At 44.4% G+C, this 27133-nt stretch overlaps 3 protein-coding genes and 1 long non-coding RNA gene across 24 annotated transcripts in view; 2 read left to right on the forward strand and 2 right to left on the reverse strand.

Moving 5' to 3' along the window:
- MYO19 (myosin XIX) overlaps positions 1-8750 on the reverse strand; it is a 33480-nt gene extending 24730 nt beyond the window's left edge. For 5 of the 8 annotated variants that reach the window (XM_082439958.1, XM_082439957.1, XM_082439959.1 and 2 more), the window contains exons 1-6: positions 8611-8750; positions 7778-7934; positions 6400-6553; positions 2883-3021; positions 2401-2549; positions 427-540 (exon numbers count right to left, since the gene is read on the reverse strand). In XM_082439958.1, coding sequence (XP_082296084.1) covers positions 427-540; positions 2401-2549; positions 2883-3021; positions 6400-6411 — 414 coding nt within the window. In that variant the 5' untranslated portion in view covers positions 6412-6553; positions 7778-7934; positions 8611-8750. Of the gene's footprint in view, positions 1-426; positions 541-2400; positions 2550-2882; positions 3091-6399; positions 6554-7777; positions 7935-8196; positions 8302-8610 lie in introns of those variants that run through there. The other 3 variants (XM_082439960.1, XM_082439956.1, XM_082439961.1) reach the window with 3 other exon arrangements.
- Positions 8319-11992, forward strand: PIGW (phosphatidylinositol glycan anchor biosynthesis class W). Of its 5 annotated transcripts, none has more exons than XM_082440043.1 (2): positions 8319-8418; positions 10394-11992. In XM_082440043.1, exon 2 carries the CDS (start codon positions 10406-10408, stop codon positions 11915-11917), a length of 1512 nt encoding a protein of 503 aa, XP_082296169.1. In that variant the 5' UTR covers positions 8319-8418; positions 10394-10405; the 3' UTR covers positions 11918-11992. The 5 variants fall into 5 exon arrangements, with proteins under 5 accessions (XP_082296169.1, XP_082296170.1, XP_082296168.1 ...); XM_082440044.1 differs by having other exon boundaries at positions 8319-8382; XM_082440042.1 differs by lacking the exon at positions 8319-8418 and adding an exon at positions 8804-8931.
- Positions 11993-12235: 243 nt separating this feature from the next.
- LOC309649777 lies at positions 12236-16825 on the reverse strand. Its single transcript, XR_014257275.1, has 3 exons — positions 16560-16825; positions 16121-16319; positions 12236-12531 (listed from the first exon to the last, which is right to left on the reverse strand). It is a non-coding gene; the product is annotated as an uncharacterized lncRNA (long non-coding RNA).
- A 98-nt stretch (positions 16826-16923) lies between these two features.
- GGNBP2 (gametogenetin binding protein 2) overlaps positions 16924-27133 on the forward strand; it is a 135183-nt gene continuing 124973 nt past the window's right edge. For 7 of the 10 annotated variants that reach the window (XM_082440005.1, XM_082440004.1, XM_082440008.1 and 4 more), the window contains exons 1-4: positions 16939-17072; positions 17610-17796; positions 25132-25212; positions 26779-27032. In XM_082440005.1, the coding sequence (XP_082296131.1) occupies positions 17704-17796; positions 25132-25212; positions 26779-27032 (428 nt within the window). In that variant the 5' untranslated portion in view covers positions 16939-17072; positions 17610-17703. Of the gene's footprint in view, positions 17073-17609; positions 17797-25131; positions 25213-26778; positions 27033-27133 lie in introns of all 10 variants that reach the window. The other 3 variants (XM_082440006.1, XM_082440010.1, XM_082440009.1) reach the window with 3 other exon arrangements.

The following is a 27133-nucleotide window of genomic DNA, read 5'->3' on the forward strand; positions in this document are numbered from 1 at the left end:
ATGCCACCAAGTGCCTTACGTGCACTAGTTCATTTAACTCTCACAGAAGTCCCATGAGTTACGTGTTGGTCTTTCCCTCCCTGCCATCTTACACGTGAAAGAAATGAGGTTTGCAAAAGCTAAATATCTTTCTGATGTGCTCTTAATAAGCACTATGCTGGAACTCCCAACAGCTGACTTTTGTTTCCAATGGTGTCAGAGCTGAGAGAGTCCTTCAGTGAGAAAATGAAGGCTCAGAGAAAAAAGAATCTCACCCAGGGTGACAGCAGAGCTGGTGGAAGAGCCTGGACTAGAGCCCTGCCTCTTGACTTCCTGCCCAGCTCCTGCCCACTGCTGCACACCGAATCCAAGAGGAGCGACCTCCTCTGCCTCTCTGCCCGTCCAGCCAGTCACGAAGTTGACAGGGTGGGAAAGAGGCCCTCTTACCTTTCCAGCACCACTCTCTCCACTGACGACAACAGACTGGTTGACTGGCTCGATCAGGCTCTTGACACTCCTGTAGGTCTGTTCACCCACAGTGAAGATGTGGGGCTTCAGTTTCTGAAACATCAAGGGGTGAAAGGTCATGTGAGCAAACACCTGTCTTCAAGGAGTGGTTGATCCAATGACGGCTGAGATGGGGAGCCTGCCCACTGCAGTGGCAGAGGCTTTGTCTAGAAAAATTTCCTGGAAGTAACAATGTTAGGCCCAACTGTGGGCTTTACCCATTCATCTTCTCTCAGTTTGGAAGCAGTGCTGGCCTTGACCAGTCTATGACATTAACACTTTATCCTCCCATCTCATCTTACCTCAACAGTCTTATTCTGCTATTTATTATTTTATGTTATTGTACTTTGCAATTTGCAAGAACTTTCTTACAAGGTATTGCCTAAGAAGTCTGTACATTAGTTGGATAGCTAACCGTATTTTATAGATGAGAAATCTGAGGTTCAGACAGGTTAAATAACCTTCTCAAGTCCACACAGCAAATAAGTGCATCCATGTGATTTGAATTCCAAAGTCACTGTTCTCCTTTCCATCAACGAGTATTAATTGCCCTCAATGTGCTGGGCACTGAGGAAACAGAGGGGGCCAGGACATGGCTTTGCCTTTGAGGAAGCAGAGAGTCGGTAAGATACGGGCTCTCTGGCCAGGCCTCCCCTGGCTTCCACTCGGACACTAACCACGCGTGAGCCAGGCCACCTGCACAATGCACAGCCCGCACAGCACCACCTGGCCAGGAATGATTGCTTACCTACAGCTTCTTGAAGGGATAGGGCATCACTCTGGATGGTGTCAGAACCATCCCTCTCTCCCCCTGCCCTCACCCCATCCACCTCCCACCTGGACCATTACAAAGCCTCCAACTGTTTTCTGTCTCCTGTCTCACCTTCCTGAACCCAACTCCCCCAACTTCCAAGGTAATTATCCCCACAGTCGGCTCTGTTCACAGCCCCACCCCCATGCCTGATGAAGAACCTCTGTGGACATGCTGCCTGCTGTGGTGCATCAGACCCTTCAACAGTCCTGGCTTATCTCACCTCCTGCCTCTGTCTGCAATACCTCCCTCTGGCCAGCAAGTCTGCTCTTGCTTCTCCCTGCACTTTAACATCAACTGGTCTATTCCCTGCCTGCACCAGCTCCATCCTCACCCCCACAAGAAGTTACTTGGCGGACTTCCCTGGTGGCGCAGTGGTTAAGAATCCGCCTGCCAAGGCAAGGGACACGGGTTCGAGCCCTGGCCCGGGAAGAACCCACATGCCGCGGAGCAACTAAGCCCGTGCACCACAACTACTGAGCCTGTGCTCTAGAGCTCGTGAGCCACAGGTACTGAGCCCCCGCGCCTAGAGCCTGTGCTCCGCAACAAGAGAAGCCACCGCAATGAGAAGCTCGCGCACCGCAACGAAGAGTAGCCCCCGCTCGCTGCAACTAGAGAAAGCCCGCGCACAGCAACGAAGACCCAACACAGCCAAAAATAAATAAATAAAATAAAATAAATAAATTTATAAAAAAAAGAAGTTACTTGGCATTCCAATCAGTGGAGATGAACATGTGCTGAATTTTCTAGGGCAATCCTTATCACATGTAATTTTATCCTTTTCCCAAAAAAGTGGTTTGTTAAATATACAAATGTACCCTTGTAAATTCTTTCCTACTAATAAATTCACAAAGAAAATAAAAATCACCTGTCCTATGTCCCAATTTTAAGTTCCAAAATCAGTTGAACAACTATTTATCTCTAACTTTACACCTACTGGTATATGTCCAAACTTCTGTGAGCTACTGGTGGGCAGGGCCATGGCACCAGTAGACTTTGAATGACTACATGGCTGATGAATACATGGATGAGGACAGGGAAGCCGCAAGGTAGCCGAGGGGAGGAGGGGGAGCCCTGAGGCCACAGGCAGTGGTGAGTCTTACCTGGGGCTGAGGAGCAGCATGGTACTCTTGCATCAGCTCTGGTGAATAGAGCTGAGGGATGGGCTTGAAGGGGTTCAGAGCCACCAGGGTGCAGCCAGCGTTGGTGTAGAACGTGTCTGCTGTGTACCGGGCCTGCAGACACCTCAGGACTGAGGCAGAGGTGCCTTTAGCAAACTCTGGCTCAAATGGAGACATAACTGCACATACAAACACCCGCCTTACAGCGCTCCCTCTGCAATTAGCCAAGAGGCATTAGATCCCAGCAGCTCCCTAAAGAGTAGGTACAAGATCTAATTAAGCTGAGCCCCACACCTGGAGCAAAGGCTGCACTGGGGAGCCCGGGGGCAGCTGCCAGGCAGAGGTCTGGCTCCAGGTCAGGAGTCCTGCCTGCCTCGGTCTGGCCAGGGGCAGCAGTGCTGAACACCCTCATCACACCTCCACCCACTGGAGACAGCACACTCGAGGAGAGGGGGCGCCCATACCTGTCTCCAGCGTCACAGGATTCACCTTGGTGAGGTCATCCAGCTGGTGCAGCGGGGCCTCCCCGCCCAGGAACTCCTGCAGGTCTTCTCTGAGGGATTCCCCGCCATGGGCATCAGAGCCTGAACTGTGGCCATTAACCTGGGAGGGAGTAACAGGGCCAGGAGAGCTGGGACTCAGACCAGCTGGCAGCTACATGAGGGTGGGGGCCTGTATAGTAGAAAGAGAACAGGCCTCTACTATCATAGCCTGGTTGTTCAAACTTCAGCTCTGCCACTTACTAGGCCTGTGAGAGTCGGTAAGTTACTTAACCTCTCTGAGCCACAGCTTCTTTATTTGTAAATTAGGAAAAATAAAATCAACTCACAGGGCTATTTGGAAGAAAAATAAGAAGACATATACAAAGCACTTAGTCAAGTGCCTGGCACATAACATGTACTCAGTAAATCAATAAATGCTATCCCCTCTCCTCTGCCATGAGTTCCAGCTTCTGGCCGGGCCAGCTACCAGCCTTACTGGGCTGGCAGGGGTGGGGCCCAAGGTGGGGGGTTGCTACAGGAGAACCGCAAAGGAAAAGAACCATGGTTTGGACCTTTTTTGAAAGAGACCATTCAGCTTGAGATGAAAAATCAGCTGTGAGGTAGCCCCACGCCTTCATCACCCGCCTCTTGGGGCTTAAATTTAGCCTGGTTAATTAATTAGCTCCTGCTGCCCTGGTCTACTTGAGAAGAAGCCTGGCTCAGAAGTCAGATGAGGTCAAGAACGAGCACCAAGGGGAAGTGGCCCTTTCTCCCTCTCCCTTGCCCATCCTCGATGCCAACACTTTCCACATGTTTCCTCTCCCCATTTTCCTCCTGTGATCCCATTGCTCCTCTTTTCTCCCTGGGGGCTGCAGGAAAGATGGTGTGGGTAATAGAAGAAGAGAGTAACTTGGCTGAAATCTGCTTTTGGAGGAAGGGGTCCGTGATATAACATGTGTGGGTTTCTAATGAGACTACTTAACCTTAGAGTTCAAACCCTCAAGCCAAGGAGGCAAGTGTCATTTGAGAGGCCCAATAATAAGTTTCTTTCCAAAGATGTTGCCTGTTCTCTGAACTTGGACCCACGATGATGCATGTACAAAGAAGGCTCTTGGCCTCTTGGCCAAGGTCAGAGCATGACTGGGTCCATGCGAATCCTTCTGCTCTAGGGAAAAAAAGAAAATCACTCACAAACCCATCCATAATTTTTTTTTTTTTTTGCTTTTTTTTTTGGCTGCGCTGGGCCTTTGTTGCTGCGCGCAGCCTTTCTCTAGTTGCAGTGAGTGGGGGCTACTCTTCGTTGCGGTGCACGGACTTCTCACTGCGGTGGCTTCTCTTGTTGCGGAGCACGGGCTCTAGGCGCGTGGGCTTCAGTAGTTGCAGCATGCGGGCTCAGTAGTTGTGGCGCACGGGCTTAGTTGCTCCACGGCATGTGGGATCTTCCTGGACCAGGGATCGAACCCATGCCCCTGCATTGGCAGGCGGATTCTTAACCACTGCGCCACCAGGGAAGTCCCCCATCCATTATTTATGAACAGCTCTTATCCTACCAGAGAGGCAGCTGAGTATCATGGTCCTTGACTTGGACTTGAAAGCTAGATTGCCTGGGTTTGAATCCTGATTCTACCACTTCCTAGTTGTATAATCTTGTGTTAAGTTTCTTAATTTCTTTGTGCCTCAATTTTCCTCATCTGTAAAATGGGAATGGTGGTAGTATCTACCTCATAGATGCTAACAAGCACATAAAGTATTTAGAAAAGGCATCTGGTCTCTTCCACCAAAAATTAGCTATTATAATATAGTTTTGTTAAAAGCAGTTCTTCTAATTAGGCAATAATATATTAAAGGCCTTAAAACTACGTATGTCCCTTAAGCCTGCAATTCTTCTTCTAGAACATGATCCTATGTAAAGGTCATAAAAATGTTCAGTATATATAGAAACACTTACAATTGCAAAACAATTGAAAATAACCCAAATGTCCAAACAGTAGCTTAAATTATAGTACATCCTTACAATGGAATAAAGCAGAGTACAAAGAGAATGATACCTTTAAATATTTTAAAAATACATATTTAGGGAAAAAAATCTAGGATATTCTCTGAAACGTCGGTTATCTCTGGGCAGTACAATTATGGGTAACTTTAATGTTCTTTTTGCTTATCTATATTTCCCACATTGCTTATAATGAACTTGACCTTGAATAAGTCACTTAACTGCTCTGAGCCTTATCTCCAAAATGGGGATATAATAGCACTATATATATAATATGGTATCTTTCTCAAGGACTAAACAAAACTATATGTGTAAAATGCTTAGTATAGTGCCTACTATATAGCAAGGGCTCAACACAGAGCAGCTGCTAGTACAGTTATGATAAATGTTACTGCTTTTTAAATAAGAAATAAGTCAAAAATGGACAATAAGAAAAGCCCAGAGTAGATGACTGTCCTGCCTGCTTCTCTCCAGCCTTCAAGCCTGTTTCATGAGCCAAAAGGCTGGGAGAAGGTCAAGCAGCAGAGTCTACCATGACTCCCTTGAGGCTGGCTGACCTCACTCTCGGTTATCCTGCCTTACCTGCCTAGGACTCCACTAGACCGTGATCTCCTAAAGGGCAGGAGTGATCTGCCTCAGGCCAGTGGCAACACTCAGTAAATAAAAATTCAGCAAATATCTACTGGCATTGTCTTTGGACCAAGAGGTGCATGTGAAGGATGATAAGGGTATGAGATAGGGCTCCACAGTGAAGGGCAGGACTGGGGCCATAGGAGCCTTTCAGAGGCAGAGGCCTGGAGTAAGGGCAGGTTTCAAGTCCCTACAGCAACCCACCGTGGACCCCATGATCCATTCATCAGAATTCTTGTATATTTCCACATAGGTCATCTTCTCCCACATTTTCGCACAGGCTGACCTCTTGGCCTGGACTGCTTATTTTCCTTCTCCACCTGGCTAATTCCTACTTTTTTTTTTTGCCACACTGCGTGTCACGCAGGACCTTAGTTCCCCAGCCAGGGATTGAACCCGTGCCCCCTGCAGTGGGAGGGCGGAGTCTTAACCACTGGACTGCCAGGGAAGTCGCAATTCCTACTTATTCTTTAAGGCTCAGCTTCAAGGAACACCTCCTCTTGGAGGCCACAGCCTTCCACTTGCCTTAATAACTCAGGCTGTGAGGGACATCTCTCAGGACTCCCTCACTGGTTCAGGCTTGTAAGGTCACCAAAATGCCCTAAGGATTCCCTCACCCAGCCCATCTTACCCATCCCAGGGAAAAGAGCTAAAAACCACAACAGGGGAGATTCAAATTAGGTATCAGGAAGAGCTTCTTGGAAACAGGTGAAAGGCACTGGAATGACTATCTGAAGACAGAAAAGAAGAAAGACCTTTAAGGGGTCTTTCCCATCCTTCCAGGTCAGAGCAGTGGACGCTTCATTCAGGTAAATGAAAGATGCGGAGGTGCCTCAGGTGCTTGAGAGCCAGGGTTATCGGAGGGTGAGGGTTTACCTGCTGGAGCATCCTGCTTCAATGCGGTCAGCCAGGGTTCTGGGTCGCAGGCACAAGGAGTGCTATCCACCTGGTCATGGGGGCACAGGCTGGGGCATGAGTCCTGCAAAGGGCTCAGTTCTTGAGGAATCTCTGAGACGAATCACCCTAGAGCCTGTGGCATGAGAGAGAAGACAAGGGGCACACACAGGTGAGGGCTTCTCCAGGATGACTCACTCCTGCTCCTCCCACCAAGCAGGAGGAACCAAAATGAGAACCAGGGCGAGCCTGGGCAGAGAGGGAGAGTCTGTCCCGCCCCCTGCCAATGAGGGAACAGGGGAAACTTACAGGAGCCTCCAGAGGCGCCCTGGGCTCCTTCAGGGCCAGTTTTACTACGGGGTTTGAGGTGGGGCTGCAAATCTTCTGGGTCAGCGTGCCATGCAGGATGAGGACACCGGAAGACAGAGATGCCTCGTGCCCTATCCTCTCCAGCACACAGAAATGTCCTATCTTAGTACAGCCAGTAGTCAGTGGGGCAGGGAGGCTGGAGTCAACTTTTGATGTTCCAGGAAAGCTGCTGTGTGGGACGGAAGCCACAGCTCAGTCCTTCACTAGTAAGCCATCACACCTTCCCCACCCACCTTCATTCCTCATCTTGTCTACCTCACAAGGAGTGGCTGTGAAGGGCAACCAGGTGAAAGCACCCTACAAAGTACAAATCTGAATATTCATTCAGAGGAGAAATATTGTTAGTACTAAGGATGGATGGTCCATTTGGGAGCACTAATCAGGTGGAACAGTTCAGTGTCAACTTTAAGAAGGTTAAGATTTCAGAGGAGGGGAACCTGTTCGAGAGAGGGGTGTTGTGAAGCTGGGCTTAGGCCAATCTCTGAAAAACTGTAAGTGACTCATAGACATGGAATTTCCCAGGCTTCACACCTCCCCAGCAAGGAAGGATGAGGATGAGAATGAGGGGTGTCAGCAATGAATTGACCTTGGTGGAGACTTTCTTGAGGCCCTGAATACATCTAGCCTTTGAAAGAACACAGGGATAGGGGCTCCCATGGAAACTGGAAAAACGACAATTCAGGCAGAGGAGGGCATCAGGACTGTGGTGGACACATTCACCCTGGACACTGACGGTACCCCATCCAGGGCACAGCCATGCAGAGGGCGCCAGAGACTCAAGGCCAACAAAGTTCCCTCAACTAGAAGCTCATCTTAAGAGAGAGGATCAGAGGGGAACACAACAGGTTGTAGGGTTAGAATCCAAAGCCCACAACCCCTCAAAAGCAGTTCACAAGACCCCTCTAAGCCTTATTCCGTTCCCTCATTTGCAAAAAGGACTACTAATACCCAGACCTCACAATGCTGAGTTAAGGATCAAATGGGATAGTACCTCTGAGACCGCTTTGCAAATGTTGGTTATTACAATGCAGGGTCCACTTCTTGCCAGAATCAAGTCAGATTAGAGCGGTTTTCTCCAGCTCTCCCAGCTCTTGCTCCCTGTTGGCTTCGAGATTACCAGCCAAGAGTTTCTGGTAAGGGTGTGACCACTGTGGGCAGGAGGGAGCCGGTAATGAATAGATGAAAACCCCTAGTCAGGGCAGGCGGCAACCTGAACATCAGCTCTCCCCCTCCCTCCTCCCCCTCCAGCCTCTGGTTCTTCCTCGGCTCAGACGACAGTGGGAGGGCAGACGAGAAGAGCAGGGTAAGGGTCCTGGGAGCCCCGCCCCCAGGTTCCCGGCGGGAACGGGCACTCCTTGTCCCCGCGAGGTGTCCGCCGGGCCCAGGGCTGGGATGCCGCTCCGGCAGCACCTGGCACGGGGACAGTACGTCCTTCCTGGGAAGGTGGACGTGACCCTGGCCAAGGGCGCGGCTGCCCCGACGCCTCCCCGGGCCAGCCGCCCCCTCCCAGGTCCCTAGGCAAGGAGAGGAGAGGAGAGGAGAGGAGCAGGAGCGGGACCTTTCCCCCACCCCGGGCCGCCCCCTGCCGGCTCGGTGGTGAGTGACTATGAAAGGTCCTTGTTCTGGAAAAAGGCAAAGAGCTGGGCTACCTCCTCCTGGGATACGAGAGGGTCAAAAAGAAAAGAGCAAAGGGAGGGGAAACGGCGCTTTGGAAAGGGGAGGGAGAGACGCCCCCTTCTTCCCCAGCGCCGCGGGGGCCCACCGGCCTCCCCTGTCCCTTCGGGCACGCAAAGGGCTTCGGGCCTGTCTTGGGGTGGCACTCACCGGTCCCACGGCCTGAGCCGCCGAGCGTGCGGCCCCCGCCGGCCAGACTGGAAAGGCAGACGGGCGGGCCGGGTGAGGCGGCGGGAAAAGCCCGGGGAGGAAGGGCGGAGGCGGGGGCAGGAGACAGCCGGAGAGGAGGGAAAGCTGGGAACGCCGGGTCGCAGCCGCGGGCTACAGTCGGGGCCAAGTGGCCGGGAACCAGCACGCTCCTCCCTCGGGGCGGGGCGCGCACTCGCGGCGCGGGGCGCACGTGGCCCGTCCGGGTCGCCGGCATCCGGAGTTGGGGGCTCGCTCCGGGACAAAATATTCTGAGAGCCTGGGGTAAGATGCGGGGGAGAAGGGAGGGAGGGCTTCAGGGCCTCCGGGCCCTCACGGGGCTGTGGGTCTCTCCGTAGGGAGACCAGGCGCCCTGGCCACCCCCATCCCCCACTGACGAGGCCTCGCCGTGGGGTCTGAGGGCCAGTGGTGAGGTGCGGGAAGCGCCTTTCCCGCCCGACTTCCTCTGACCGACCTGCCCGAGGTCAAGGCCCGAGAGCACCTGGGCTAGGCAAGCCCTTGACAGGGAAGGACGCGCATGGGGAGCCTGCGGGGCGTGGGAAACGAGCACTCTCGTGGGCGGGGACGCGCGCGGGGGGCCGGCCCAGAAGCGCAGGCCGCCCGGCGTCTGCCGGAAGCGCTGTTCGGGAGGCGGAAGCGGCTGGCTCGCGCGTGTCCCGCCCTTGCGGGGGTACCCCGCGCCCCGGCTCTCTTACGGGACTCTCTACCTCTGGGCGCAGAGACCACCAGGAACACGTGAGGTAACGGCCCGCGCGGCCAGGGAGCGTGTCTGTCGGGAAAAGGGCTCTTTTATTTTTAAAGGCCAGCAGGTTCGGATCGATTTGTTCTCGGGAGGTAATGCTGCTGGGCCCAGATAGGCCATCACGTATGCATGCATTCTTTTATTCAATATGGTTCTTGTTTGGCCAACAAATGTGTTCTTCCCAGGTGCCACTTTTCAGACATGGATATGTGGCAGAGAGGTGTTTTATATCCCTTTAAAACAATTAACACTAGTGTGTACTTTACGGACCCCTCCTCCACGATTAGCATCCATTCTACCTACCTACACCTTAACCTGTAAATGAGGTAAGGAGCAGCCTGGGGCTCAGGAGATCACTGGAGGATTCGTATTTTGTACTAGAAGCAGGAGGTTCAGAGAGGCTCAGGACAGAAACCAAGGCCCCCAACTCCAAAGTGTACTTAAATACCTTCTCTTTCCCTGTCCCTCTTCTCCTCCCGTCTCAGATTTGACTCTAAATCATTAGTGAGGTGTATTCAATTTTCATTATATTATCTTCATGACCTTTACATGCTTTGTAGTAGGAATTTCTATCCTACCGTAAGTCCACTCTCAGGTTTTGTATCTCACATTCATTTTCTTTGTGAGTCTGCCTTATACTGAGAATAGCTAAAGCTTTTTAACCAGTTATTTCATACTATTAGTATGACATCCTTATCCTCATATATTAGTGTTAGGCTTCTTCCAGCAATCCTTGTAAGGGGAATCGTAAGTCCTGGGTTCTGCTCCGAAACTCAGGAATAAGAGTAAAATCAAGTCAGGTGCATATTTATGCAAATTACCAAGTCATGTACATATATATGCCAGTTCCACAGGAACGTTGCTTTCCACAAATGCATCTTAGTTCTCCTACCAGGGATCGAACCCGTGCCCCCTGCAGTGGAAGCAGAGTCTTAACTACTGGACCGCCAGATTAGCCCCATCCCTTTGCTCTTGTTTTCACAGGAAGAAGAAAAAATGTCTCAGAAGCAGATGAAGGAAGCTTTTGTCAGTAACCACAATGGAACGAGCGTGCTGGAAATCACCGAGGGCTTGTGCTTGCCTGCACTCTGTATCCTGTGTAGAGGGCTCCTGATCATTCTCTCACAGCACTTATGTTCTTCTTCACATACCTGGAGAACTCGATTCTTCATTGACTTTGCTTTCCTAATAGTTCCCCTGGTGACCACTTTGACCATTTTCGCTTCATTTGTCCTCCTTGAGTATCTCATTGTAATTATCTTTGGGGCAGTGCTGCTCTATGAAACATACTGCAGGAGAACTTGCTATGCCAGAATGCCTGTCGGGAAAATCCTTGAAAAATTCTTGAAAATCAGTCTAGAATCAGAATACATTCCAGCCATCTCCTGTTTCCGTGTAATTAACAGTGCATTTACTGCTGTTGCCATTTTGGCTGTGGACTTCCCTCTTTTTCCCAGAAGATTTGCCAAAACCGAGCTCTATGGGACAGGAGCAATGGATTTTGGAGTAGGAGCCTTTATTTTTGGGACTGCAATGGTTTGTCCAGAGGTTAGGAGAAAATATACAAAAGGGTCCAGACTTTGTTATCTTACAAAGTCATTGTACTCTGTTTGGCCATTAGTCTTCCTAGGAATGGGACGATTAGTCATTATAAAATCCATAGGCTATCAGGAACATTTAACTGAGTACGGAGTTCACTGGAATTTTTTCTTTACCTTAATAGTTGTGAAATTGATAACATCACCGCTTTTGATTATTTTTCCCCTAAATAAATCCTGGATTGTGGCTATCAGCATTACTGTATTCTACCAGCTAGCCCTTGATTTTACCCCACTGAAAAGGTTAGTTTTGTATGGCAGTGATGGCAGTGGCACAAGGGTTGGTTTATTAAATGCCAACCGAGAAGGAATAATCTCTACCTTGGGGTATGTGGCAATACACATGGCTGGTGTTCAAACAGGATCATACATACTTAAAAAAAGATCACATATCAAAGACTGGATAAAAGTAGCATGTTATATTCTATTGACAGCTATTGGCTTCTTCATATCTCTTTACATAGTTCAGGTAAATGTAGAAGTAGCATCTCGAAGAATGGCCAATTTAGCCTTTTGTATTTGGATAGTTGCTTCTTGCCTGATCCTTCTTAGTAGTCTATTACTGGGTGATATAATTTTGAATTTTGCCAAATTTCTAATTAAAGGGGCAACAGTACCATGTTCTTGGAAACTTATCCAGTCACCTGCTGCAAATAGAAAGCATTCAGAATCTCAAGTCTCTGAAGCTGAAAGAAAGGAACCCACTCTTTGTTTAATCACAGCAATGAACAGAAACCAGTTAATTTTTTTCTTGCTGTCAAATGTAACAACTGGCCTAGTCAACCTGTTGGTAGATACATTACACAGCAGTACCTTGTGGGCCTTATTTGTACTCAATCTCTACATGTTTACCAACTGCTTAGTTATATATGTGCTGCACTTGCAAGATAAGACGGTAAAATTTTGGTGATCAGTACAGGTAGTATATATTTTGAGCAATATTATTTTAATGAGAAAGAATAAATATAAAATGGGCTTTTGGCAACTCAGTGTTAAGTGTATTTTATTATAAAATTTTCATTCCTACTCTAACAGTAGTGATGCTTAATATTTTAAATGTATCTCAACACCATGTAAAACAAACCAATACAGAAGAAACAAAGCCTTTTGACTTGTTAGAATATTTATAAATTTCAGTATTTTAAAGAAATTGTTGTGTTTACAGTTGTGATACTGGAAGAGTGGAGGGTGAGGAGGAGGATTTTTACTTTCCATCTTTTTTTTTAAAATAAATTTATTTATTTTATTTTTGGCTGTGTTGGGTCTTCATTGCTGCGTGCGGGCTTTCTCTAGTTGCGGTGAGCGGGGGCTACTCTTCGTTGTGGTGTGCACGCTTCTCATTGCGATGGCTTCCCTCGTTGCGGAGCACGGGCTCTAGGTGCACAGGCTTCAGTAGTTGTGGCTCATGGGCTCAGTAGTTGTGGCACGCAGGCTCTAGAGCGCAGGCTCAGTAGTGTGGCGCACGGGCTTAGTTGCTCCACGGCATGTGGGATCTTCCCGGACCAGGGCTTGAACCCGTGTCCCCTGCATTGGCAGGCGGATTCTTAACCACTGCGCCACCAGGGAAGCCCCTACTTTCCATCTTATATCACCTATTATTCTGTATTTTTTATTGTATGTATTTTATAACATTTACATTGAAATATCTCAGTTGTGGAACTGTCAACACTACTGCTCAATTTTAGTCTTTTTAAGAAACCTCAGTATAAGAAAGCAAATGTTTAAAATCAAATACTTATAAAGTCAGAAAACAGTTAAATGCTCCATAGAATAGACTGAATTATTTGTTGTGGTTTATATACTTAATAATTATGGACAATAGTTTTGCCTTGAGACAAAACTGTTGTCTCAAGGCAAAGCTATTCATTTTTTTAGCCTACTCTCTCTCTGCTAGGGATGATAAGCAAAAATTTCCTGATATCTTGGAGCCTGCAATCTAATGGGGGAAACACATGAAACAACTGTTATAAACTGTGGTAAGTCATGAAGTATAGGTTGCCAAGAGTGTCAAATCAAGAATTGACTACAGTAGAGTCAAGAAAGTTCTCCCCGCAGATGGTATTTTTTGAGCTAGAGCTGATGGTTGGGATGAGGAGTTAGTGTTTGTGTGTCTGCAGAGTAGAGGGGCATATGCTGGTAAGAGAGGGGGTAAACAGCAAATATGACTATTATACTAATTAGTTTACTCCAATTTGTTATATTGATGATGGCTAATTTGGTATTTATGTGGCATTTTATCCTTGCTAACTACAATCAGTTATATTTGGAGGTAATCTATTATTGAAAGAAGTTTCCCCCTAAGAAAATCAGTCTATTGAATAGTTATATAGCTATAAAAACAAAAGTCAAATTTTATTTTCAATTGAAAAGGAAGACTTGAGGGACTTCCCTGGAGGTCCGGTGGTTAAGCCTTCGACTTTCAGTGCAGTGGGTGTGGGTTCAATCCCTGGTCGGGGAGTTAGGATCCCACATGCTTCAGGGCCAAAAGAACAAAAATGTAAAACAGAAGCAATAGTGTAACAAATTCAATAAAGACTGAAAAAAAAAGAAAAGACTTGAAATTTAACCAATAAGATTATAGTATGTAAATTAAGCATGACTAGGAAAGGTGATTGGTTTTCCTGCTGTCACAGTGCTAATACCCTACAACTTACCTGTTCAAAGCATTCATAGGAGGCTGAGAGGCTCTAACCATATTGTCCTCTCATTAAAAAAATAGTAATTTAAAGTATTTGATGACTTAATGAGCATGTGTCTAATTGGTCTGCTGCTTCTTGTCCTAGGTCTTAAATATCTCTCAGTAAGTTTGTCTCCCAGTTATAGACATTGAATCATAACTAAGAACGAGATGTACTGTGTGTTTATTCCACCTCCAATTAGGAAAGTCAGGTAAGAGAAAGCTAATGAAATTGCTTTAATAAAAACAGAGAAATTAATTAAAAAAAAGAGACCATTCTGACTTGATTTTAGTTTATAGAAGAGAAAGAGATCATTCAATAAAGGTTTATTGAGTTCCAGTGTGCCAGATATAGGTCCCGGGGGGAAACAATGGAAAATAAGACCCAGCCCTCAAGGAACTTACATTTTAACTTGTGGATCTTATTCTTCCTTTAAAATTTTTTTAGTGGGGAAAATGTACCTCTGTTTTTGACAGATAGAACACAGCTTCCCACTGTCAGGTCATGAAAAAGAAAACCCAATTCACAGATACTCAGATCTGGACAACTGTGGCAATTTAAATAACATCCTGCTGTTGATTTTGCTACCACATAAAACAATGTGGTTATTATAGTGAAAACAACAGTATGTATTCTAATGAATTTTCAACTATCAATTTTGAGGACAGAGAAGGGAGGGGGAAAGAGAAGAAAGGAAGAATATAATCTAGTCTAGGACCTTATCCTATGACCTTCAGAAAGTGACTCATTCCCATGCCTTTAATTTTACAGAGTTAGAAACTGGGGATGTCTACCACATATATATTAATAGCTTTGTGTTCAGAAGGTGACAATTTTATTTTTATTGAGCACCTTGTCCAATAGGTTGTATAAATTATACAAAAACATACTTTGCTCCCTAGGAATTTGTGTATAGTCTATGAAGATAGGAGTATAAGGAACAAATCAATATTCTGCATTTCTTTTAAACCCAGGTAGCTTGGAGACTAGTCATATCTCATTTATGTCTGAGTTTTGTGCTTGCCTTCTCACACATCGTGGACCTCCCAGAGAAGAAAAAGAATGGTATTTTGCTGATAATTTACCACATCTCCATCACACCAACTGTTCTTTATGAGGTACCAGCAAAATGTCTTCTGCTGTTGACTGCCCGCTCTTTCTTGGCCTTTAAAATTCTTTAGCCTTGCCCTTCACATTGCCAATATCGAAATTTAAAAAAGGCAACAACTGGCTTTTCTATGCAGTCATTTATTTTGTCAATTAAAGGTAGGCTCTCTGAGGCAGATTCTTAGTCATGAAATATTTGCTGCAGCACTAAATATTATATTTGCTTAGTTGAAGATAGACCAATAGCGAAAAAGAGTGCCTGCTCTAAAATGAAGATGCATAGTTAAAATGTCTAAAAATTGTTTTACAGGGAAATAATTTCCTAATCATTTTCCCCTGAAATGGTTTTATCACATTTGTAGCGCCCAGGCTACCTCCTTGAGAAAGAGCAATTTATCAAGCAAAATTAGCTTTTTAGCCTTACAGTAAGTACTTACTAAATACCTATAGTATGTGAAACATTGTCCAAAGATACTAAGCAGTGTGCTCAGTGGATCTAAAAGACAAATCCAAATCAGGGAAAGTAATCTCAGATGGAAGGAGACTGTTGTGGTCTCCTCGTTTTGTTACTTTTTATATCTGGGTTTTAATGCCTTTTCTAACTTAGATTTAAACTCCCAGGGTGAATACTCTTTCTTTGCTAGTACCCAGTGTGTACTCAGTAATGAAAGTTATTAAAGTTAGCACCTATATATTGAACTTGTCATTTTCAATGTCCTTTACCAACCGGGTCATCCAAAGGAAGTTTAAAAGGTATAAAGTAGGCACATTAACTGACATAGTCTTTATAGGAGCACCTACAGATCTTAAAAGCCACAGTATTCTTTTTTTCCTTAGGAGCGTTTTACATAAAACACAAGATTCTCTAAAAATGTGCAGATTTTGGCTATGTAGTCTAACTTGTCAGAATCTACATGCACATCCTATATGCCTATTCAATTTAAGCTAAGGACCATACACTGTTCTGCTCTCCTAACATGGCCAAAGACATAAATACTTACTGGATAATCACACCTTTGGGACTGAACAATGGTTCTTCCAGTTTATTATGTCACCTAACCTAACAGTGACCACACAATGTCATAAGTCAACGTGGCTATGGGGTTGCACGCACTATGGGGTTTTTTGTTGCGAATCTCTACGGTCTCATGTGGTGTCCAAAATACTTTTTAAAGATCAGTATCACAGCTCTAGCCTATTCTACCAGGATTAGTTAGTTGTAAGAGCAGCAAATGTATTGATCCTTAAAATCATGAAGGCTTTCATAGGCACAATACTTTCCAACAACTATATTGGCCTCCAAAGCCTTCAGGGTAGGAACCGAGTACATGATGGCACGCAGTGTCTTGACAGCAGCTCTGCTTCTCACGAGAGGGTCAGAGGGAAGGGCCTTTGGCCAGCACCAGCACTTTGCCCAAGGGAATCGGTGTCCTTTCTGAGCCTCTTATTAATATTAACCCAGTCCAAGAAGTTTCTCTGCCCAGGACGCATACACAAGCCACTCTCCACATAGTCTTCTATTTATCTCTAGTGTAACAACGACAATAAAAAGCTGTCAGCACTTAAATATTTTCTGTCCCCTCGGCGGGATCGCGACTTGAGTCTGGGAAGCAGTAATGCGGAAGGCTCCTGGTAGATCAGGGGGTCAGGGAAAGCGGCGTCAAGGACCCAGAGTTTGTCCCTTAGCCCCCAGATGCACGTCTTCCCTCCCTCACTCCCACCTTTTGCTCTCACTGATTTGGAAAGCCTCAGCTCCTCCCCACTTACCCAAGTCCTCACTTGGCCCCGACCCTCGGATCGGCCCTTAGTCACCTCGGCTCCGCTCCCTTCGGCCCTCGGGACAGCGGTTTCCAGCCCCGCGCAGCGGAAGACTGAGTTTAGGCCTACTCATCCCTCCTAGCAGCCCTATTTCGTATTTGTCTGAATAGCTAGGCTCAGTGGAGGGTGCCAGTCACGCGTTGGAGACAGCCGGGGGAGCACCCCACCTCCCCACCCCCTCCGCTAGGTCTTCGAAAAAGGAGACACAGGACCGTGGGTCTGGAGTCTCGCGAGAGGAGGCGGGGCCCCCGCCCGGCGCTCTCGGCCCTTCCCTGCCCCACCCTCCCCACGTCCCCCGCCTTCCCTCCCCCACTCCCCGTGGCGCCAGCGGCTGACTGAACCTGGAGAGGAAACGGCATTCAGAGCCGCGCTCCCGCCCAGGCCGGCCCTGACGCGGGCCTTGTCAGGCGGTAACGGGGAGCCGAGGTGGGGGTCAGGGAGGCGACCACGAAAACGGTGCAGGTCAGAACCGAGAGGTCTCCTCCGAGAAGGGCTAGGAAAGGGTCTGAGTCTCCCACCTCAGACTCCGCAGAGCTGAGGCGGGGTCGACCCCTCCCAGGGGCGGGGTCGCGCTGGGCAACTGCAGCCCAGGGGACTCACTGGGCGGGGCGCGCCCTTAAAGGGGGAGAAGGGTCAGCTGGGGGCTGAGGGCACCCGGGCAGCGGGCTGCGGGCAGTGGAGCGGAGGCCGGGAGTGGGGTTCTAGAGCCGGGACTCCGCTGACGGGCTAGGGAAGCCCTGGGGCCGGCGGGTCCCCTTCGCCTCTCCTTTGGACCCTGACTGGAGGCCGGCGGGGTGGGGGTGGGGGGTGGGGAGGGAGAGCGGCGCGAGGGGGCGGGTCCCGGCGCTGCTCGGCGCTGATTGGCTGAGCGTGTGTGGAATCGGGTGATGGGAAACGCAGCTCAGATCTCCCGTCCCCTCCTGCTCCTCTCCCTCCCCCCCGTGGCGAATGTGCTGCGCGGCGGTGGGTGCTTACGCTCGCGGGGTTTGGCTGTTGCAGGCAGGAGCTGGGAGGAGGCTGCAGCGGCAGGAGCGGCGGCGGCGGCAGCAGCTGGGAGGAGGTGGTGACGGTGGCAACGGCAGCGTCGGGGACGATGGCGCGACTGGTGGCAGTGTGCAGGGACGGGGAGGAGGAGTTCCCCTTCGAGAGGAGGCAGATTCCCCTCTACATAGACGACACCCTCACGGTGAGCGGGCCGGGCCGGGCCAGGCTCGCCGCTCCCCTGGCAGCTGTTTCCCCTCCTCCCCCTCCCCCAGGCCGAGCGCTGCGCACTGGAGAAAGAGTGTGTTGCAACTCCTAGGCGAGGCCTCTCCGGCAGGCCCCGCAAACTCGCCTTTGCAGTGGGTCGCTCGTTAACCTTTGCGGGGCCCCAGGCTAGCGCTCCGTACGCACTTTGAGCCCTTCTCCTCAGCTCTTCCTTCTTTTTTCAACCCTCCAGCTTCACCCTTTCCCTTTAGCAGGCGGTGCTTTTGCCAGAGCACGCGCCTCGGAGACGGGTTGAAGGATCTTGGGCGTCAAGGGCCTATCCCTTACAGAAACCACCTACCCTCGGGGAGGCTTAATTATCTGGAAATGTCGCAGCTGCACTGCTACCTGTCTATTTTCTGTCTTAATACTACAGCTCTTCATAAGCATAATTACTGAGGGCAGAGTGACATGCTCTTGCACAGTAAAGATTCCACTAAAATGATCTGATTTCGATATAGTCTCAGTATGCCCGTACATTAAAACTCTTCGAAATGATTGTATTGCTAGGCCATGACTCTTCAAAACGGGCTTTCTTGTCATTAGTTATTCTTTACAGGTAGCCTTTTCTAAGGAAGCAAAGTGATTGAATGTGTAAGAGCATTATAAAAAGCTGATTGCTCATCTTGAATGTCAAAACCCAGTTCTGAGTAGTTTTCCTTTTTAGCGTGGTACAGCATTACAGACCCTCTGCCCTGTGTTGCTGTAGTATTTCCTTTAAAAGGAAATGGTAGAAATTTGAATTGAATCTGAACAGGAAATGAGTGCAGTTGCTTGCCACAATTTCTTAAGAAATGAAATGAACCTTTTCTGAATATCTTGAAATCTGCGTTTTGATGATGCTGAAGCTTTGGATTATACATTTGCCTGCTTTGATAAGGTGTTAAGTGTCTTCATCGTAACACTTTTGGCTTTTTTCCTTTTCAAAGGCAGTTGATCTGTTTTGTTCCTGAATTTCTTTTTTGCAAATATCTACTGAACTTTTTTCAAATTTTGTATAAAATGCAAGTCATTGTAGAGATGCCAGTCTATGCCTTTCTGTTTGCCAGTCTCAGTTAAGACTTGATTGAGCTGCAGCACCTTTAAAAGGATTAGAAGAGCTATTGAATGACTTAATTTGTTAGAACTTTTTAAGTGAAAGCATCTATAATTATCCAAGTGCATTTTTTTTTCGTGGAAAAAGGTAGAATGATTTGGGCTGATATAAGGTAAATAGAATTTGTGTTGATGAAGTAGAAAGTGTACTTGTATGCCTTGGTCATGATTTCTGCACTTTTTGCATTAAAAGTATAATGGACTTGTATTTTAATTAGTTTTTTAAAAAACTAACACTGATCAAATTAAATGATGCATTTCTCAGTTTGAAAACTAATATGAGTTCATGTGTTGATATTTTCTTTCTTCTCTCTCCCTCCAACACAGACACTTTTCTAGAGCACTTAGTTTGGTATCAACCTTTTATGTTTATTGTCCCAGAAAGCCTTTGAAGTTAAAAAAAAAAAGAGTTCTGTGTGTTTGGACATAAGATTACTATTGAGTGTATACTATCAAAACGGGAGATCAAACATAAGTTTGAGTATTTACAAAAATTTAAAAGACACTGATTCTCCTTATGCTCACATAATCACCTTTAATGTGAATGTAGCATTGATACATCCATCATCTAGTGCTTTAAAATAGTCAACTTTGGGGGTTTTATACTGTATTCTCTGTACAATGATGAATTTCCAAAATTTTCCATAGAAAAAGAGGTAACCTGCCCTGTGATTTTTTATTGTACTTATTTCTCTAGAGAAGTTGGGATTGGACTACCTGGTGGTTGAGTTTTGTTTTTATTGTATTGTGGACTTGTGACCCAGGCAAATAAAATTTAGGCTTACTCAACTATCTTAAAACACCATTTTATTTAGGAAAAGGTGCAGTTTTTCTTTACTGTGGAAGGGTTTTTATCACTAAGGAATGAGTGGGACTATTTGTTGCGTTGTTATGGAACTTATGCATGGTCATTGAATGCTGGTTAGTGAAAAATCTTGTCAAGAATGCATCATATTTAGGGAAACAAGTTTCAGAACCATTCTACCAAACACTACTTAAAGGAATAATGTAGAGCAAACACCTGTTGGGGAAGAGGGAGGGGAGAAGCCTGCAGCAGAGGGTTATGCACGGGTCCATTGTTAGTTTGATGGCATTGTCATCCTGAAGTTAACTTTTGGTTTGGTCTTTGTTCCTAGGGTCCGTAGGTAATACACTGAGGAAACATTGTGTGATCATTATTTCAAGTAGTCTTAGAATCTTGTTAGCTTCTAGATGTTAAGTCTAGTTGTAATGTTTACAATCAGTTACAAATATTTATCGTTTTAGTAACAGAAGCTGAAACCTCTAGCCTTAGGTAAACTGGGCGATTTTAAGTTGGATTTGTAAAATGAAATTAACAAGCTTGTATGTGAGGAAGTAGCCTCCTCTTTTATGTGGTATGTTGTAGCCACATTTAAAAGACTCATATGGCAGTTTAGTGGGTTTGAATACTTGAGTACAGTGCTGGTGTAGGTGTATTTCAGGAAATCTCAAATAAGTAAACTGGTGGAATATTCAGGAAAGTGTTATGCTATGTAGCCAAAATGCTTTTCAGTGTTATTAGAATTATAGAATAGCAGATGGACAGAATACAGATTTTATTTTAAAGACATCTTTGAAGAATTAAGATTTTTAAAGTATTTTTAAAGGAATTAATAGTCAAAATATATACTCCTTATAAAATAATCTTGAAAAATAATTGCAAAACAAATAAAACAAATTATCCTTAACACTACTTCCCAGAGATAGCTAAGAATATAACAGCATTTGGTGTAGTTCCCATCATAGACACACACAGATGCAGAGTTGAGATGTATCGTTTTCTGTAACACTTTATAACTTGCTTTTTTCTCACTAAATGTAATATTGAGAACATTTTCTGTTGTCATTCTTAAACAGCTTTAGTGGCCATGTAATACTTTGTTGTGTGACATTCCATAATGTAATCATTCTCCCTTTGTTGGACATAGAGGTGGTTCTAGTTTTTACTATGAATAATACTCTAAGAATATAAATAATGCATAAATCTTTGCATTAACAATTTTTTTTCAGGGTTTTGGAGGAAAATTACTGTATCAAAGGATAAAAACCTTTCACAAAATTCTTGATGCATACTGTCAGATTGCTACAATATTTCTGGAACATAGTTTACCCTTCTAATTCAAACCAATCTAAAAGGGACTAGAAACTCTGATAAGGGTTTTTGATTGAGACTTAAAAAAGATTTAAAAATGTAGTATATCCTCTTGGGGATTAGGTATTTAGCATCAGTTAGAAGTTTAGTATTTATTGTTTGCTTTCAACTCTTGATTAAATATTTAACTCATTTACCAAAGGTGATAGATGTTGCAGGTGGCTGTGAGGATAAGGAAGTAAAAAAGTAAAACTAAAGGGACAATGATTTTTAATAAATACAAGCTTAGTATTGTTGGGTTAGAGCTTGTGAGAATGTGCTAAGAACAGATTATTTGTGGTCAGGTGAAACCAGGACAGATACTTAAGAGTGAAAGTGGGTAATGGATTCAATAAACTTTATAAAGCAGTAATTGCGGGACAATGACTTGTTCTATCTTTGGCTAGCTAGGGATAGGCAACTTCATCATGAAGCCAAACACTAATGATTCCTCTGTGAGACCACACCTGAAATACTTTACATGACTGTTCCTTTAGGTAACCTGGAATCTGAAGACTAAGTCAAGGAAGTGGTTTTAAAGAATGGGGAAAAATAGTGCTGCTATCCTCTATCTTCTTCTTTTTCTTTTTTCCCTTTTTCTTATTGTGGTGTCATCATTGAAGAACATATAGTGATTGGCCAGTAAACAGCAAGGTAAAAAGCCATTGTCCTAAGTGAAAGGCAAGGACAGTAATTACTTAGTGTGAGTGCAAAGTTTCTAACCCGGTGGTATTGAGTATGTACAAGAGAAAATTTAGTATTATCCAAGCCAGGGAAACCCAGGAAAGATGCAGTAATAGACCTGATCTTGACATTTATCTGTACTAGTTAGGTGAAAATGAAATGGTTGGAAATGAGGGTTTTTTGGGTTTTTTTAAGTTTTAACCCTGTTTAGAGACTTTTTAAAAAGGATTCCTAAAGTAGGTATTATCCATTAAATTTTATATACATATATATTTTAAAGGTCAGCTGGTAGGTCTCAATATGTTAGGTGTATTCTTTGACCTCTGCTTTAATTTTTTTTTCTATAAATTTATTTATTTATTTATTTTTGGCTGTGTTGGGTCTTCGTTGCTGTGCGCAGGCTTTCTCTAGTTGCGGTGAGCGGGGGCTACTCTTCGTTGTGGTGCGCGGGCTTTTCATTGAGGTGGCTTCTCTTTGTTGCGGAGCACGGGCTCTAGGTGCGCAGGCTTCAGTAGTTGTGGCAAGTGGGCTCAGTAGTTGTGGCTCGCGGGCTCTAGAGCTCAGGCTCAGTAGTTGTGGCGCACTGGCTTAGTTGCTCCGTGGCATGTGGGATCTTCCTGGACCAGGGCTCGAACCCGTGTCCCTTGCATTGGCAGGCAGATTCTTAACCACTGCGCCAACAGGGAAGTCCCTGCTTTAATTATTAAAACAATAAAATATAGTTGATCAGAATAAAAATAATTCACTTTCACAGAGTCAATTTAGGACTTCACCTATGAACTGGACTGGAGAGACCTTGATTTGGTAAATTGAGTAGCTTTGATCTTAAAGTAGTATAGGTCATTGTCTCAGTTTTTTTTTATGGTGGCAATTAATATGTGGTGAAATGGTGTATATTTATGTCAAGCAAGTGGAAATCCAAATCAAGGTATTAGTTGCTTAAATGGTAGATGTGGAGTGCCTTGCAGTGTTCTGTTGAGCTGTGTGGCTTTAAAAGTTTATCCTGGCTTCCCTGGTGGCGCAGTGGTTGAGAATCTGCCTGCCAATGCAGGGGACACGGGTTCGAGCCCTGGCCTGGGAAGATCCCACATGCCGCGGAGCAACTGGGCCCGTGAGCCACAACTACTGAGCCTGCGCGTCTGGAGCTTGTGCTCCGCAACAAGAGAGGCCGCAACAGTGAGAGGCCCGCGCACCGCGATGAAGAGTGGCCCCTGCTCGCCGCAACTAGAGAAAGCCCTCGCACAGAAACGAAGACCCAACACAGCTATAAATAAATAAATAAATAAATTTATAAAAAAAAAAAAAAGTTTATCCTATACCTTTTTTATGACTTGACAGTTAATTTCTTTGTGTTTTAAACCATGTGGTGATTCCAGAAAACATAATGTGAGTTAATTGCACTATTCTTTTTTCAGTCTTCATGGGCCAGGATTTCTAATACCAGGATTATTAAGATGACTAGATGACCACTTTTACTTTGTACTGTTGGCAAAGTTAATATATGACAGCGTTTAGAACAATGGCTAGTATGCATAAAGCTACATTAAATGTCTTTATTATTACCACCACCACTCTTTGGAGATAAGACAACTCTGAGAGGGAAAACTGGAGAGAAGTTGATTAACCTGAAAACTGGATAATTGATCCTAAAATTGTGAGATAAGGACATGTAGTCTGTATGTATGGAAGAAGAAACTTCCAGAATAGTAAAAGCTATTGAAATGGAAGCATGTCTCTGAACATGGTATAATGAATATAGAATTGTAAACAAGGAACAGTAGCTCTTTCCCCGGTAATAAGTGGTATATGTGTATTATAATACACTTGGGAAAGATAGGAACATGTAAAGAAAAAAGTCATCTGTCTTTTCACTGCCTAGAGATAGCCACATCTAATATATTATGTATTTTCTTTTTCTGTAAGAAAATATACACATAAAAATTTGAATCATATTGTACATGCAGTTTTTGAGTCTGTGAAATACACTGAAGTCCTCTGGATTCTTGAATCGGTGTTTGCATCATTGACCATCCTTAGTATCCACTTGTCTTTCTAGTTCACATATCCAGTAGTCCCTTCTTAATAAATCAAGAAAAGGTCTTATATCTGTTGCTTACATTTGCCTTAGTTGTTTAGTCCTCAGTTTACTGCTAGAACAAGCATGTTTTTAGGCTCTAATTTCTAATGTGGAGGGGAAAGAATGGTCACTTGATTAAAGAAGCAGGTCTTTGTGGTGCTGGTTGGTGAAGGGAGGAATCTTTTTAAGATCACATTCAGGTGGGTGGGGTTTTTTAGTTTTTTGTTTTTGCCTCAAATGGTCTCTTTATCCTGACTTCACTCTTTGGGTGTGTAGGAGTTTGTGGCCCTTGTCATCTGGAAATAGAAGTTTGTTCTAGCACAGTATGTTTGATACGTTTAACAATGTTTTAGTTAAGATACAAATGTGTTACTTTATTTCATTGTTTTGAAGGCATACTTTTTTTTCACATTTAACATCTCTGAAATTGGTATGCTTCTTTCGTTTGGTGACATCTTCCAGTTATAATGGCTCTTTCCTAGTGGTACATAACTAAGGTACTTCAGTGGTGTCACAAATCAGTGAAATGTGCTGATTACTAATTCCCATTATCTGACATCCTGAGACATCCATAAGCTTTATGTATCCCTCTTCCTCTGGTAGTGAATTTTGATAACTGAATAAATATCTCAGTGTATTTTTTTCTGTTCATGATTAGAGCAAACATTTACTATGTGCTGGGTATTATTCTGAGTGTGTGTGTGTGTGTGTGTGTGTGTGTGTGTGTGTGTGTATAGTGAAGTCATTATATATATAGTCATTTACATGGTAAGATTTATTATATTCTGTAGTTGAATAACTGAAAATATCAGGATATTTAATGTAAGATATCAGGTTATTTCACTTATTAAGTGCTATTATTAGCCACTGCAACAAACACTTTAAAATATAATTTAATCCTCACAACCCATTTGATGAGAGAGATGAAAAATTATTATTTAATCTCATTTTACAAATGAGGAAGCTGAAAATCAGACAGGTTAAATAACTTACCCAGAATTATGACATAAATTGTAAGTGATAGAGCTGGGATTTGAATTCAAGTCTGCCTGCCTTCAGTGCCCTTGCTTCTAATGACTATACCATTTCTAGCTTTAGGAACTGTAACTTGGATTTTTTTTTTTTTTTTTTTTTAACTTTTTGATGGAGGTGGGAGGGAGCAAATCGGGCTTTAGGGGTCTCTTTCTATCCTAGGAGACTATAAAATAGTCTGTATCATGTACTCAAAGAGGATAAAATAATTGATTTTTATTCTTTTGCATATTAAGATGGTGATGGAATTTCCTGACAATGTGTTAAATCTCGATGGGCATCAAAATAATGGTGCACAACTAAAGCAGTTCATTCAGGTAATAGTTTTAAAAATTAATGTTTTAAATGGTGTGTGTGTGTGCGTGTGCGCATGTGTGTGTATGTATGTATGTGTGTTTTAAAGAGTCATTTAAAATTTTACCTGTAAGTATTAATTTTGTTTTACCTAGGACTCTTTAGGTCTTAAGATTGCAGTGAGGTTACTTTCTTTTACTATTGCTCCAGGTATATTTACATACCTGTGATGTGAAAGATTTGGTGGTGGTGTGTTATCATTTTACATGTCTGTAAGGCTTTAATTTCACCAGTTTAAATTTAGTTTAAATTTAATTTCCCTGTTTTTAGAAGGTAGGGCAGACAACTTTTCATTGAGAACTTCGTTTTTTTCTGTAGTAATTGTTTTGTTCAGTAAAAAAAATTAATCTTGTATAGTGAATTTTCTGATTTTTATTTAATTGTTTTTTAATTTAATTTTTTACTGAAGTATAGTTGATTTACAATGTTGTGCTAATTTCTGCTGTACAGCACAGTGACTCAGTTATACACATATATATGTTCTTTATATTCTTTTGCATTATGGTTTATCCCAGGAGATTGGATATAGTTCCCTGTGCTATACAGTAGGACCTTGTTGTTTATCCATTCTAAATGTAGTAGTTTGCATCTACTAACCCAAAACTCCCAGCCTTTTTTAATTCTTAAACACTGTGTTACTTTGTAAATACACTATGTATGATCAAGATAAAGGAAAATAAATGGTTACTTTATTTCAAAATTGTATTTCAACTTTTGGAGAAAACTTTGAATTAAAGGTTAATAGTAAATGTGAGAATATCCTTTTTGGGAGTTATCTTTCTCATCTGTTTTTTTTTTGGTAAACTGGAGGTATTACTTGTAGTGTGACTATAACTCCATCTAAGTAGAAGTTATTTATGAGTTTTGCCCATTTCTCTACAGCTATGGTTCTCAGTCATTTCTCTTCCTTGTCATAACCAACAGATAACATTCATATGCACCAGCATTTTAGTTACTCACTGCAGGCTCCTACATAGGTAAGATAGGCCTTGTTCTCTCCCACTAATCCATGACACACCTGCCCATACCTCCAGGTTGAGCATTGCTGCTCTACATGATCACTATCCTAACTTGACTTGTGTAGCTAAACGTAGTGTGTTGCTAAAGGTTGAGAAAAAGACATGGTAAAGCTGCTTTGTGTCTTTATTCTTTTCTCTCTTCTTTCTTTCCTTTCTAAAATGTTTTATTTTAAGTGAGAGTACTAAGCTTAATGCACATTTGACAGGCACTAAATTTCCACATGCAGGGCTTCTTTTTGCTATCCTGGGTCACATACTGCATAGCCCTGGCATCCTAAGTGGAGTTTTTTATACCCTAGATTCTAGAACAGGGGGATTTGTGGAGCAAACTCAGTACAGCACGGACAAGGCCGACTGCCTTGCCTTACTGACTCAGTTGCAGATAGAGATGGCAAGCCCTGCTCAGGCTGTACTCACTGCACAAGGGTAGGAACCAGAAAGAGTGGTGAAAGAGTCATTTCATGTCTTTCTTACGAACTCTTCTTTATTTTTCTTTCCCTCTTCTCTCAGCGACATAGTATGCTTAAGCAGCAAGATCTAAGTATTGCCATGGTGGTGACATCACGTGAAGTCTTGAGCGCACTTTCTCAGCTTGTCCCATGTGTTGGTTGTCGTCGAAGTGTGGAGCGCCTCTTTTCCCAGCTTGTAGAGTCTGGAAATCCTGCCCTTGAACCCCTGACAGTGGGGTCCAAGGGAGTCCTATCTGTAACCCGAAGCTGCATGACTGATGCAAAGAAGCTTTATACATTATTTTATGTACATGGGTAAGTATAATCAATTAGGAAACAATGAGTTTGTTAAATATTTAAACTTGGTGACAGTGGTAGCTTTTTTTCTAAATTTGGTTGGGGCAAAGCTTGAGTCC

The sequence above is a fragment of the Balaenoptera physalus genome, assembly GCF_965194825.1.
Source record: "Balaenoptera physalus genome assembly, chromosome: 20".
Taxonomy (NCBI): Eukaryota; Metazoa; Chordata; class Mammalia; order Artiodactyla; family Balaenopteridae; genus Balaenoptera; species Balaenoptera physalus.